At 37.3% G+C, this 15,074-nt stretch overlaps 2 protein-coding genes across 9 annotated transcripts in view; one reads left to right on the top strand and one right to left on the bottom strand.

Moving 5' to 3' along the window:
• Window positions 1-8,327: 8,327 nt before the first annotated feature.
• Window positions 8,328-15,074, top strand: part of LOC136246869 (chitin synthase chs-2-like) — an 81,048-nt gene continuing 74,301 nt past the window's right edge. Inside the window, exon 1 of the mRNA XM_066038474.1 lies at window positions 8,328-9,006. Within this exon, the coding sequence (XP_065894546.1) occupies window positions 8,422-9,006 (585 nt within the window). The 5' untranslated portion in view covers window positions 8,328-8,421. The remainder of the gene's footprint in view (window positions 9,007-15,074) is intronic.
• On the bottom strand, window positions 10,909-13,242 carry LOC136246871 (uncharacterized). 8 transcript variants are annotated; one of them, XR_010696880.1, is made up of 6 exons: window positions 12,454-13,234; window positions 12,163-12,267; window positions 11,852-12,112; window positions 11,665-11,792; window positions 11,118-11,182; window positions 10,909-11,058 (listed from the first exon to the last, which is right to left on the bottom strand). XR_010696880.1 is itself a non-coding variant. In XM_066038476.1 (6 exons), exons 1-4 carry the CDS (start codon window positions 12,917-12,919, stop codon window positions 11,690-11,692), a joined length of 363 nt encoding a protein of 120 aa, XP_065894548.1. In that variant the 5' UTR covers window positions 12,920-13,242; the 3' UTR covers window positions 10,909-11,058; window positions 11,118-11,182; window positions 11,586-11,689. The 8 variants fall into 8 exon arrangements, 3 of the variants coding, with proteins under 3 accessions (XP_065894548.1, XP_065894549.1, XP_065894547.1); XR_010696882.1 differs by having other exon boundaries at window positions 12,664-13,233; XM_066038476.1 differs by lacking the exon at window positions 12,163-12,267 and having other exon boundaries at window positions 11,586-11,692; window positions 11,754-11,792; window positions 11,852-11,916; window positions 12,664-13,242.

The raw sequence follows: 15,074 nt of genomic DNA, 5'->3' as shown, positions 1-15,074 counted from the left end.
GGTTAAACATAAGATAAAAAGAATTAACGGATCGATTGTGGGTTTTTGTTGGTTGTCATTAGTAACGAAGTATTATTGTGGGATGAGCTGTATCAGTGATGTTCATCCATACGGAAGGGAACTTTATGTGAGCTGTTTTTCTTGTTTAGACTTTAGAAAACAGTCTGGGCCGGTCTTTCAAGTCATAAGTCAGTGTATAAATAAAGCAAGCAGGAAGATACTGGTAACAGGAAAGAGCCAACTGAATTAAAACTTGAAGAATTTTGTGCAGTGTGTGAGGAGCAAATATTTTGGCAGACCACAAGGAGGGTATATTCTGCAAACATCACTGAAGTGTATGCATAGAGTTATTTATATATTAACAGCTGGTGCAGTGGACTAATGCCGTATTCAATAGTGAGCTGATTTTATCTGTTGCACAATTCAAGGATGTGTCTGACTGCTAGCCTTGAATCAGGCTAAATGCCAAAACTCCAAGATCAGCCAAATCTCTATTATAAGCTGCATGTGAAACCATGCCCGTAGCCACCAGGCAAACGTGATTTGGACCAGGATGTGTGTGTAATTTCAATGTATCTAGTCAGACCTGAAATGGAACACTCACATTAATTACATACCACCTAAGAATCCTAGGATTTCTTAAGTGTAACATTTCACATGCTTCACTTCAAACAAAACAGGTTAAATTTGTTCGTCTATTTTCAAGTGATTCCCAGTCCAGCTGGTCAATGAAATTACAATGGGATCACATGTATTTGTTACAGTGCGGGCTGTCCTGTGTTGGATCTACTCTAGAGTTGAAATTTCAAGGTAGACTCACTGCCAATGTACTGACACTAGTACTGTTGTAGCATGTTTAAGTGGAGGACAAATGAAATAGTAATGCTAGATTATTTATGTATACAAATTTTTCATAATGAAATTGATATCCCATTTTGATTTGTACTTCCACTTTGCAACATATTCAAGAACAAGAAGCTACCACACTTAATCTCCAACCACTGTCATTAATTAACCAAGATCTCACTAGTCTGTAATTCACCTTACTGTAGTGATTTTATTGATTCATCTGTATGTTTTCTTCATTTTCCTTTGAAGTTGTATCAAGAGTTCATAATAAGGTGGAGAGTGTCTAACTCGAATGCATTCACCAAACACCCTGCTTAAAGTAACACCTCGGCCTTATTTCAGAACAAAGGCTTTACCTTCTTCAGCAACACTAATCAACAGTTTTCTATCCCCCATGCAGTAAAGGTGTTGATTTGATGAAAGGTGAACTTTACGCAGGGTGTTTGTACAGGCCATACTGAGAGTTAGACACTCTCCCCCATACAAATCAGTATTACGAACTCTTGGTTGTACAGTATAGGTAAACAAAGATAAGTTTCTCTCCCATCTTATTCTAGGATTTCTATTGACAAGGAAAATTCAATTATTTGTATACAGGCTCAAAATTGAGAAAATATAAAGAAAGTGAATTAATATTATAGTCAGTTTGCTTTTGGATATTTAATGTCTCCAACCACAACAAAAATTTGATGAATCCATGCATCTCATCACTAGTCGTCTGAACATTCTGAAAGTGATACCTCACTCAATCAACCATATATTCTGTTTATTAGACTGAATAAAGTCATGATTACCTAAACAATCACTTAATTAATGTTTTGTAATTATCCTATTCCATTTTCCTGGAGGTTTCACTGATAAAATGCAATTTCAGCAATGATAGCAGCTAGCCAAGCTGCAAGTTGATTCAGAAAGCCTTCCATTCTGTAAAATAGACCCCATCCAGAATTCAACTCAGTACTCAGGCTGAGATATCTGACAATAGTCCACTACTCTGTTAATGAATCATTGATGTTCACACAATATAGCCTCCTTGAGGTATCTGAATGTTTGCTCTTCACACACTGCACAAAATTCTTCAAGTTTTAATTCAGCTGGCTCTTTCCTGTTACCAGTATCTTCCTGCTTGCTTTATTTGTACACTGACTTATGACTTGAAAGACCGGCCCAGACTGTTTTCTAAAGTCTAAACAAGAAAAACAGCTCACATAAAGTTCCCTTCCGTATGGATGAACATCACTGATACAGCTCATCCCACAATAATACTTCGTTACTAATGACAACCAACAAAAACCCACAATCGATCCGTTAATTCTTTTTATCTTATGTTTAATCACCCACTGGAGATGCCACTGCTAATTTATAAGGGAAGTTTCAGCAATGGTAAGTTGCAAGCTTCAATTTGAGAAAGCGTTCCGTTCCGTGGTTTAGTCCATCATTCCGTTCCGTTCCGTTCCGTTCCGTTCCGTAGAATAGTCCCCACCAATTTTTTCTCCCATAAATTGTATTGCACCGCTGGAGTGGCACAATGGTTGCACGTTCTGTAGACGGGTTAGGCGGTAGGTTCATTGGTTTCATAGTGTTGACTTAATAAATATGGTGCTTTTCTGGTGAGTTTCTTCGTGATCAGAGCAGAAAGGCTTTTGGTTAAGCTTTAGCGCACGTCACGGTTTTTACCATAGAAAACATATGGGAGAAGAGCATCATTGTTTGCTACGTGCAGAAGTAGTCCAGCTCGTGGGTTACATGGTTTTTGGATACAACTTGAATGTATACAATAGTTTATTGCCGATGCTAGACTACCAAACTGTGGAATGAGCTACCTGAGCCACTAGTAATGATAGACAACTTAACCAGTTTTAAGGATCAACTATCACAGCATGTTTTGTTATAACTAGCACTTAATTGTAATTGTATCTGTGTGTTTATACTCCCTGTGAGGTTCTACACAGTAATAATAATAATAGACACTTCATAATACAAAGTGACGTAATTCCGCATACGTCACTTGTTCTTGTTTTGTGCCATGGATACCAATGGTGCTCAATAGAGATGTCTGGAGAACTGCCTACTTGTTTGTTTAACGGTTACTAGTTATTACAGAAGCAAATGTGGCAAACCTATATATCAATTTGCAGAATTTTTCATTTTCATGCTCTACAAGGTGCTGTAGCTAAAAATCGACTTTCTTCTACTTTTAAAAATCATGCGACCTCGGTGGGATACAACAACAGCTAGGGATGGCGGAGAAGGGGGAGCAAGGGGGGCTGCAGCCCCTGTGAAAAAAATTATGAGGGGCTTAGCTCCCCTAAAATTATCTGTAGCTGTGATGGAGAGCCTAGCTTAATAACATCATTCGAGATACTCTAATAGAACAGTCATAGTATGTAGTCTAGTTGGTAGAGGGCAGCTATTGCCAGCAGGTATAAAACCTTTTTTTTTTAGTCTTCGACTTACGACTAGGCCATGGAATCACCAAGCTAGATCCCCAGCCCCCCTAAATATAAGTGTCTCCACTGCCTTTTTTGACAACAGCTTTATTTCTTTCACAGCCAAAACACTTCAAATTAATTTAAGAAGAAATCTTTGTAATATAGCTAGCTAATTATTGATATATAGCCATAAAATAATTATGTGCAATTTTGTTTTACTTTTATCCTTCTATATACTATGGCAGTCATCAGTACAACTTCGATCTCCGGGCAGGCATGTTTCACACAGCACTCCTGCTAGCTACTCTACAACAAAGATTTTCAAAAAAACCCAACTTTTTGCTGGCGACAAGGAATTTTCTTTTTTGTTGGCCCAACAAATCAACCAGTGAACATTTCTATGAAAACTGATTTCATGAAATATGCATTGGTAAAGTTTCAGTGGATTTCATAGGTTTAGTGCATCAAAACATAATCTCTGACTTGGAAATGTTTATTTACAAAAACTAAAACTATAAAATAGATACAAATCTCAGCATAATTGTGGTTGTTGCCATGGTAACCTGTGTACAAGTAGATACAGTTACATTAGGACAATGATGTACAAAAACAGAATTAAGATAGCTATCTGATGTAGATTTGAAGTTATAAAAAAATATGAAATTTAACTTTTTGAAAGTTTATTCCCAGTTGCACTATAAAGCGTGTTTATCAAACCATGTAGATAAAAACATATGCCACATGGAAGAATCTGATAAAATATTTCAGCCACCAACAAATTCAGACTGTAAAGACTCTGTAAAACTTCTATACAATATCCATAAAAGTAGACAAATACTTTTCAGTGGCAGATACAGGGGGGTTGCAATGGTTTCAGCTGAAACCCCCTCTGAAAATAGAACGCGCCCAAATTTATTGACGAGTCATCGTGTCAGTGATAAAATCGCCACGTGTGTTATAGAAGGATTCTCTACTGGCAAAAATCTTCATAACTTAGCCTTTGAAATCACAATTATAACATTTTACAGCAGGTTACGACCTTTTTATTTTTGGTCTTCAACTTACAGCTAGGCTGAAGTTGAGTGGAATCTGAAACCCCCTCTGAAAATTTCTAGATCTGCCACTGCTTTTGAATGCACATGTAAAATAATACCAATTAATTATATATTAAGTAATCCATTGCTCATTTTCTTGTGTATATCTGTCTTATTAATTAAATGTCACATGTTTGTTAATTGAAGTATTAAGGTAATGAGACTCTACTTCAATAGCTGAGATTCCATGAACATTGAGTTGCCATCACAACACATACCTTGGAATGTGTAAATACACCATCATTACAGTTTACAAAGGATTGCTAAAACTGTCTTTATACTTAAATTGGGTCAATTATATAGTAGTTATACGGGCACAATGTGGAGTCTATGAAATTTATAAACCAGAAGGCCCGGGCTGTAGCGCACGAGCAAAGCGAGGGCGCTACTAAGGGCCTGAGGGTTATAGTATAAATTTCATAGACTCCACATTGTGCCCGTATAACTGCTTTAGACTCTATTTCACGTTACACTCAGATTACCTAGCTCATCCACGGCTCTTTCTGCTGTAGGCTCCGCAAAATCGGCTGGTTTTCTTGCGATAATACTAGCGCCATGGCAACTATGCGTCCTCACGTGACAAAATAATCGAGCTCGTTAAATCACTACACCTGAACAATGCATAGCGATTGGATAAACCTAGATTTTGAGCATAATATGTTATATTGTGCCTGAAGGCGTGGAGTATATTAGAAAACAAGGTGGAGTATATGAGATTTAGCTATTACCCACCCAAAACAGCTTAGCTAAATAGAGTTTAAATAGCGATTGATGCATTTACCATATATAATGAACAGCATCATATAGTCAGTTCTGTTCTTCAGTTATCTGAGTAAGTATAAAATGAGGCTGTCGCATTTACCCTTAGTGGTTTTATTTTGAAACTAAGGCAGTGTAAACCTTGAAACTGAAGTGCTTTCAGTGTGTATAAGTCCCGCACTAAAGTGAAACCACATTTAAAACCAGAATTATATCCCAGTGAAACCATACTTAAAAGAATTTATTGGAACTGTATCAACTGGACAGCAACCACCATACAGTTCAGTAAGGTGATTAATCATTTCCTTTAACAATACTATGATAATTGCTAACCTACATATATGCAGAGAAATTCCAAAAGTGTAATGGTAGAAGTTATATACATCAAGGTACCATACACTTTCACTTGGACATAACCCTACTACATCACACAAGATGTGGATTATCCTTACTACATATATAAATACTCTCCTTGTGCCAATACCTAAGATATTTGATTCCTGCTCTAATAATTATATCCAAGTGAAGCCATACTTCAAAGGATTTACTTGGACAATATGGTAGTTGTTATCAGGCAATAAACTATACTATGTTGTCCAAAAGGTTTGAAGCACCAAAATTAATGTTGTCAATCATAATGCAGTGTCAGCATAAGCCTTTTCATATGCAAGCAGAATATGAAGCTATATATGCATCAAAGTGCCCACAGTCTTTTACCCAGTTATATCACAGCAGTGGTGTGGCTGTATATGAAGCCATCAGTATACACCAAAAGTACAGTAACAATATATTTTTTACTTGGATATAAACCAGTTATATCAGAGTAGTCATAGAATATCTTAGTTATGGACACAAATGTGAGGCAAAAAATCTTCTCCTGTGACAAAGCTATAACAAATACACAGGCCCTTTGAAGTAAATAATGCATTTTAACAGAAAAACTTTTGTAGGATTTTTGTACAGTGTAACAATAAGGTGCACTTTAGAACTGAAGTAAAACAGCTATAGCTAAAAATACCAATATTTGCCGTTACTAAAACCTTTGAGTACCCTTGTTGTGCATCAAACGTGTACGTTGTAAAATAGAGTGGATAGTGTACTAAAGCAAGCAAAATTGTTTAGCTAAATTTAATCAATATAGATATATACATATACTATTGATTTTCCTTGGGGAGCATTATCTAAAAATGGTGAAAGCTAAGTTAAACCAAGGAGTCAAATGTGAGACCCAAATTAAACCAATCTGGTTAAACTCAAGTAGCACAGTAAAAGTCAATATACGTATATATGATTTTTACTAGCTACATGTGTTTCATGAATTTACTCTAGGTCTTAATTTGAGTTCCTGGTTTGATTGGTTATTTAGTTTTTTTCTGTATGGTTTCTTGAGTTTAGCCAGTAGTCTCAAATTTATATATATATAGCCATAGGTACTCAAATTTGAGACTACTGGCTAAACTCAAGAAACCATACAGAAAAAAAATAAATAACCAATCAAACCAGGAACTCAAATTAAGACCTATAGAGTAAATTCATGAAACACATGTAGCTAGTAAAAATCAATAGCTATTTCGACCATGGACTTGGACCCTGCAGCTGGTTGAATTCAAGAAGCACTTTAAAATTCTATAGCCAATTCAAACTAGGGACTCAAATTTAAACCACCCTTGATTTACTAACCCATGCAGGTGTGAAGGCCGAATTCCCTTTTGACAGTTTGCCTGGATATCTAGTCAAACATCCAATTTTACCAAATAGAGATTACGTTTGGTGAAACATCAGAAAGCATTATGTGTCCAAGCTTGCCTACTTTTTCAAACTTTTTGCAATTTATAACCTTCCATACCATTATGTTATGGAGTAAAATTATAATTGGCTTGTTAAAGAATGTTAAAAATTAATTGGCTTCATAAAAATAATGTTGAAGGAATGCAGATATTCTCTGCCAATAATGAGATATTGGTTTTATGTAATAGGGTATAGTTTGTGCTCTCCTGTCCCTTTTGCAGGCTTAGTCAATTATGCACACTATCATAGGATAAGACCATTAGCTGTATAGCTGAGCTCCACTTATACCCAACCACACATGTCATCCTCTACACTATCATAAAATGTGACCGGATTTGCAAAAAGGTACCTTTTTCACACATTTGACATACCAGCAAACAAAAGGTCATAACTGGTGACTCCTTGCACTGATTGACTTTCTTTTTGCATCAAAATGTAGCCACATGATGTAGGCATACTCATAGAAAATTACAAACACGTGCTTGCATTAATACAAAAGTTACAAAGTTTGAAAGTTGAACAAATGGGTCAAATTTTATGTGTGAAAAAGGTACCTTTTTGCAAATCCGGTCACAAATTTAGTTGCCTATGTCTGGTACCACCTCGCTTCAATGCATGATCATCCTGAAAATATGCATGGCACAAACATGTAAGCATGTAAACAAACATTCAGATACACAGTATGCAGATGTATACATGGTTTTACTTTATTTAGCTTATAATGGTATAAAGATTATATTTCAGATAGATTTAGCAAGGAACTGAAAGATGATTCCACTATAATTGAAATTGTATAATTGTTCATCGTTTATTTTATTTTTGTGCATGATATTATTGCATATTGATTTTACAGATTTTATCAATATAAATTACCATGCAGAAAATACAATGTGCATTAAATGACAATTATGTATTGAAAAACACTGACAACGCATATTACTTGACACTAACTGATATGGACACATGCAACACATTACACAATTGATATTATTCTAAGACTTTTTGAGAGTATCTATCACATGGTGTCAGAATCAACAAGCTAACACCACCAGATTTATTGTACTTAATTAGATGGCAGCAACATTTCTGATGAGTGCATGGACAAAGTGAAAACAAGATTTTCGAGCTATTTTTTTAGCAAGCATTCTCACTGCAAAAGACAAGAAAATCAAACTCCCCCAACTTCAAAACTACCTTGTCAGGCCTAATAATTGGGCATGGCTGAGCGTATGTTTGTAACGACGCGATAAGTGGGCGTGGCTCACTAAAGATAAGTTTATAAGTTTCCACGTCTCAAACGAACAATTTGCATGCTACATGCCTATGTGCATGTAGCATGCATGTATATGGCTGCATGCAAATAGAGTTATATAAATAACAATGTTACTGCAAGCCATTACCTTTGATTAATATTCGTTATAATGCTACCAACTCCTTTGAGTACTGTACTATTACAATTTAGACTTTTGTCAGTGCACGGGTACAACTGATATTGCACTATGGCTGAACCAAGTTCCAAGGGGGCAGGTATTGAACCTGCAGTTAATGCTCAATGCAGCAGTTCCAAATCAGAACTAAATCCTGAAGATGTAAAGCTACAGCATAAAAGTGATAGCAATCCAGAAAATGGAAACCAAAAAGAGCAAACAGGTTTACTTGGTAGTGAAATGAAATCCGAAATAGAGACTGAAAGTGATAGCAATCCAGAAAATGAAAACCAAGAAGAGCAAAGAAGTTTACTTGGTAATGAAGGAAAAACGACGGTCAACACAGAAGGGAAGGCGCAGCTGTGGTTCCTTAGGATAGCAAAATACACTGCTATTGCTTTTGTTGTTGTTTGTGCCTGGCTAGGAATAATCATAAACAAAGTAACTCTGGTCAGCATTACAGGTAGAATGTATAGCCTCTCCAACTCCACTGAATCAGGTGTAGCAGATGAAAAGACTGGATCCATGCTCTATGTTCAGTTAGTTGCCATAATGATTATTCCAGAGTTTGTAAGTTTCTTCCGATGCTTAATTTGGGGTGTAATTGGAAAAACCACCAAAACATTTCCTTGGCCAAACTGGAAGCTGATTTTATTGGTAAGAACATGCAATATGTTTACCATGCAAAGTGCATGCAGAATTAATAATATCATAGTTCTATTGCTTTTTAACAGCATGGCAAGTAACAACTGTATAATCTGCTTTAGTTATTGTTGAGTAGGTTGGTCAATGAACTGGTTGCATGAAATAGTCAGCATGACTTACATCAGCGTTGAAACCGGGTCGGGTCAACCGGTCACATTTTCTCCGGGTCATCATAGTCCGGGTCCGACCCGGTTTACAAATTATCTGGGATTGGATCACGTAAGAAACGAAATTGTTCGTTTGAGACGTGGAAACTTATAAACTTATCTTTCGTGAGCCACGCCCACTTCTCGCGTCGTTACAAACATACGCTCAGCCATGCCCAATTATTAGTAAGTGAGGTCTGTAGCACGAAACTGTGTCCATTGGCTGTCTACAAGCTACGCCCACTAAACGATTATTGTAAGAGTTCTATCAAGACTCACGGTAGTGAGTCGCGCGGCCAAGAAACTACAAAACGCACACCCAATTAAAAGACGCGCGGCCACTACTGTGAGTTATTTACGTGTAGGGCCGGTTTCGCAATATTAGCGGTCCTAGATTACGCAACATGCCTCAATAGATTTGTATTGCGTTACGTGATAAAAAAATCTTTAGGAGTCGTCATCATAGTTTTCTTTCGACCCCGCTAAAATTTATTTTATTTATTTAGGCTTTATGGTGTAAAAAAACACCAAAGGTCTGTTGGTAGCAACCAACAGCCATAAAATACATACAATTAATACTAACTACTTAAATAATTACATAGTTAAGATTATAAGTGATTAAAATTGGTAGTTGGAGGTTTAATTTAATTTGGTGACTTCTGGAGCATGGACATAAGTAATGTAGAGTGCAGTTGTTGTTTTCATCAAAGTTAGTCAGGAAATGGTCCCACAGATACGATTTCAGTTTAGATTTCAGCAAACAAACTGACATGTTTAGGTCTAGAATTGGTATGGCATTCTACAGGGATGGTAAATGATGAAAATAAGAATTTCACGATATGTTGTTAAGATGTTGAGGTAACAAGAGTTTGTTGCTGGAGCCTGATCTAGTATTGGTAGAGTTGAAAGTGATGTAGTTATTGATGTTGAACTGATTAGTTAGTGATTTGATAGATTTAATAGCAAACAGTATGTCTTGAAGTTCAAATATGTACATTAAAGGAAGGAGCCTCAGATTTATCAAACAAAATAGTAGCCATCGCAAAATAAAAAATAGGCGTATTTCACTTTATTTCTCTACCTTATGTTACAACTACTGTCACGTTGTACCAGTCAACATAGCCGTGTTTGTATAGTCCATCTAGCACTGACATTATCCAAGCCTGGTTTGCCTATACACGTATTTTCTTCAATCAAACCTCTGATCCCTACAACAACTTTTAAAGACACGACATGGACACAAACTCTAATGCCTGATAAACAAGTTGTGACAGCGTGCTGAACTGTAAGTTCCCTAGGGATGGCATTTTAAGCAGAAATCTTTTAAATTCCATTTAGTGCCACACCATATGCGAGCATTTATAAATCGCCAGTTGTCTTATGGTGTGAAGAACAAAATCACTAGCGAAGGTGCTTTAAGCATACTCTTCAATTCTCTATTTACATGTAATTTTTAATAGATTAACCACAAAGGCCGGTAAGGTGAATACAAAAGGTAACAAGCCTTTAGGGGTTACCACCTCTATGTAGTGTGTACCATGTAACTTGTGTTGTGGCTTTCATTAAGTATTATGCACACACAAATGGTGCAACAAAATTTTGTAATGGATTGCTCAAATGTGGTTGGTGATGTTGTGGCTCGAATGTGGTTCATGGTTTGCCAGTGACCATGTATGAGTTGGGGTTGTTCCACACAACTTATACAATATTCAAACTTCATGATGGCCATGAAAATTTCTTGCCATATGGTAAACATACAACAATGTGTAACAACGTTAATCATCACATCAAGACTTTACTAAAAATAGTTCCACCAATAGTGATGATCTCTTGTACGTCAGCATGACAATACTGAGACCTGTAAAAGAATAAGCAGGCACTGAAGTTAACCTTAAATTAAACACTCATGCAACTGACCTGGAACATCGGTCGCAACACCAAAAACACTTGTTTCTATATCTGATGACACAATCCAGCAGGCACTGAATTAAAAGAGAAATCTAAATGCCGGGTTGTATCAATAATAGCATGGATAATCAAAATGAACAAAAATTATATCCCAGGCTAAGTGAATGAATAACATAACTGTTGGGTAAGCATGTTAAACCAGAACATTAGGACATTAGTCAAACAAAAGTACGTTATCACAACTTGGTAATAATACAATGTTTGTACCACTGGACTTCACACCGGTTGCCAAAAAATTGTGCCATTCCGGGACAACAGCATAATTATGAAACAAATAGTTACTACAACACAGAAGGCTTACTGTTGCACTGTCCACACTGACATACCATAATTTTAAAACGGGCATTAAATACAATACACTTAACATCTGGGTACTAGGAAAAAATCACTAACATCACAACATGTAAACTGACACACCCTTGATGCCACTACAGTCTACACTGGATATTTGTTTGAACCCATCAACACTATGCCGGATACATCTGAATAGACTGACGTGCAAATTCACGCCCTCCATGTCACTACTATACAGTGATAATTGATAAATACAAAAAGAACAATTGCAATAATACAATTCTTCTGTACTTCAACTGATCTGAAATTCATGACACTCGATACCAAGACCTGTAAAAGAATAAGCAGGCACTGAAGTCAACCTTAAATTAAACACACATGCAACTGACCTGGAACATCGGTCGCAACACCAAAGACACCTGTTTCGATATCTGACAAAACAATCCAGCAGGCACTGAATTAAAAAGAGAATGAGCAAAAAATCAATATGCTAGGCTGTACCAGATGGATAATCAAAATGAACTAAAAATATAATAATATATATGTCATATGCAGGTAACATAACTGTTGGGTAAGCATGTAAACCAGAACATTAAGTCATTAGTCAAACAAAAGTACGCTATCACAAACTGGTCACTGATGATTGATAACTACAAAAAGAACAATTGCAATAATACAATTCCTCTGAACGTCAACTGACATGAAATTCATGACACCTGTATCTTTGTTCCTGCATGGTCTCAACTTATATATATACCACGATCACATTCAACTGCTAGTGGATAAACCAGTATGACCAGATGGCCTGCAAAAACCAACAAGCAGGTGTTAAATACAATACACCTAAAGCCTGGAATATGAAAAATATTATATAAGCATTATTCCACACTGATATAGTAATAGATTATAGGATGTTGTGGAACTTGCCCAAACGTGTAAACTTGAACATGAGGACAACTGCATAATCTGGACACTTGGAATTGTCCAATACCTGATGAACAAGTTGGTACTAATGACATTCACTTCAACATTTTATCCCAGCTGGGTGAATCTCTTGTAACTAAGTAAAAAGGTGTTTATTTTCCACCTGCAACCAAAGTTCTACATTTCTGTGGTTGAGTGTACATAAACTGAACCGGAAAATCAGTATGCCATAGGGGTATGGAAATGGTTCCTTTCCTTCTGTTGTGACATTACTTACAGCTGACTGGTAAATGATCATCGATGTCCCCGTGGACCCCAACAATGAGTATATCAATAACTTCACAACTGTGGTTGAAATGAATTTCCATGTGGTGGAATGAATTTCCTTTCAACATCTGGTGGACAGGTCCAAAAACCCTATCGCACAAACACGGTGAATCAGTGTGTGGCGATGTGACACGTTGCACAAACTTCACTCCTCGTTTCGTTAGCCTTCCGGCAAGACCGGCATATATCATAGATAACCTCAGCATTCTTGACTCTTACTTCTTCAAGCGTGACATTTTTGCTCAAGCGATGTAGTTTCTCACGAGGGGCTCGAGTTTCTCATTAAAGTCGAGCCGATTAAAGTACGCCTCACCATCCAGTTACATTCTTAAATCATTCAGTTTAAAACCACGTATCACGAGTGCTGCGAGTGTCCGCTTAAGGTAATTAGGGACTTTCCACGAGATTTCCCCTAAATAGATCACGTGTTAGTTGTCAATCCGGTGGATTCTGGTGGTATACATGGTTCAACAATGCGGTAAGTGTACTTTAATATAGTATAAGCTGTCAATAATTGTTTGTGCACTGCTAAACTAAGTTATTTTTGTGTGATGAGCATACTTGAGAAAAGGTTTGGGGGACGAGACTCAATGTTTTGACAACAGTTGATGATGGCCAGGCAAAGAACTGCGAGAAGAACTACTGTGATAGGGAAAAATTCCCACCCCTATAGCTCTGCGTAGGGGCATTAACTAGCGTTATCTGCAGCTACTGTATTATGTTGCTGATATGTACATCCGGGCCAAGAATAAAGGTGAAAGTGGTAGTAAATTATTCTGCTGAACAGGCAAGGGAGTCTGGGACTCTAGGAACATGCTCCCTCAGGAAAGTATAAGTGCTACAACTTTTTTGTTTTAATTGCTTCATCAAGTATAAAAATTTCAGTCAAAAGGTGATGATCGAGGCTCTGGTCTTATGTACTGGTTGGAGTGGTTGTATCGATACTGCACTGTGACATCCTTAAGGGGTTAGTGCTGGCATTGTCCATGGCAATACTATTCCATCTCCCCGAGTCTTGATGATTGATTCCTCCATTCCTTTCTCTGCTGCTCCAATCCTGAAGTTGTGACCACAGTCAAAAGGTGACGATCGAGGCTCTGGTCTTGCATCTATACTGTACTGCAACACCCTTGAGGGGTTAGTACCGGCATTGTCCATCGCAATACTGTTCCATCTCCCATATACAAGTCTTGATGGTTGAGTCCTCTATTCCTTTCTCTACTGCTCTAATCCTGAAGTTGTGACCAAAATATTAAAAAATGGTTATAACATGATAAATTATTATGATGATCAAGACACACGGTAGTGTCGTGCGGCCCAAGAAGCCGGCGCGCAACCCCGTGAGTATATTGACAGGAAGAAAGAAAACGCAATTTTCGCACCTCCGTAGCTCTGTGCTGCCTTGATGAAACAAGACAAATTTTGCTGTGTACATTCCCTCCAACTTCAGTACTCCACATTCCAAATTTGAGCGAAACCGCTTCAGGCATTCCTGAGATATGCGACTTCAAAAATTGGCTTGGTTTCTTCGTTTTTTTTTCTTCTTATTTTCTTCCTCTTTTCGCACACTTACAAAAACTGCTATAAAACGCGAACGCGTTATCCGATTGCCTTGAAATGTGGCACACAGAAGGGGGGTATAAAGGCGCATCTCGGTACCAACTTTGGCTGGAATACCATACACAGGCAAAGAGATATGAGCGATTATGCACGACAAATAACACCAATATGTTGTCACGCCTACAGGGTAAACCGCGTATGGGAAGAAGCTGAAAATCGGTGGGTGAATAGGTTAACTATTGAACCTCAAACCTTTTGTGGTTTGAAAGAAATTGAGCTAAAAACCAGGAAGATACAACGAAAAAACCAACAGTGTGTAACAATTACGCAATCGAGATTAGCTAATAAAAAACGACTGCTTGCCACGCCTACCAGATAAACCGCTTGGGGTAATGCTTTGAAAATCGCTGTACAGATGGAGTTATCATCTTAGAAAGGCTCTTCAATGGTGTAGAAGAATCAGACTTAAAGCCACGGAGTTATAACACGAAATCCAACTTGGTGTAGCAAGTGCGAGATCGAGATACTCTAATAGAGCAGTCATCCTAATAGAGCAGTCACCCTGAACAGAATTCAAGAGATCAGTTAGAAATAAGTAACCTGTATAGAGATCAGCTACAAACAAATCACCCTGTAGAGAGTTCAGCTACAAACAATTCACCCTGTTCAGACATCAGTTAGAAGAAGTTTTCTTGTAGAGAGTTCAGTTACAAACAAATCACCCTGTTGAAAGATCAGCTAGAAGATGTCACCTTGTAGATAGTTCAGTTACAAAGAAACCACTATGTAGAGAATTCAGCT

The sequence above is a fragment of the Dysidea avara genome, chromosome 2, assembly GCF_963678975.1.
Source record: "Dysidea avara chromosome 2, odDysAvar1.4, whole genome shotgun sequence".
Lineage (NCBI taxonomy): Eukaryota > Metazoa > Porifera > Demospongiae > Dictyoceratida > Dysideidae > Dysidea > Dysidea avara.
Note: the sequence above shows the minus strand (reverse complement) of the source record. Positions and strands in the feature narration are given on the sequence as shown.

Excerpts from the sequence above, each read along its gene's own strand:
- LOC136246871 (XM_066038475.1), bottom strand. The coding sequence starts at position 12,919 with ATGCTGAGGTTATCTATGATATATGCCGGTCTTGCCGGAAGGCTAACG. Across the intron at positions 11,917-12,663 it reads TGATCATTTACCAGTCAGCT|TGCCTGCTGGATTGTTTTGT; the intron begins GTAAGTAATGTC and ends TTTTTAATTCAG. Across the intron at positions 11,793-11,851 it reads TGTTGCGACCGATGTTCCAG|GTCTTGGTATCGAGTGTCAT; the intron begins GTCAGTTGCATG and ends ATTCTTTTACAG.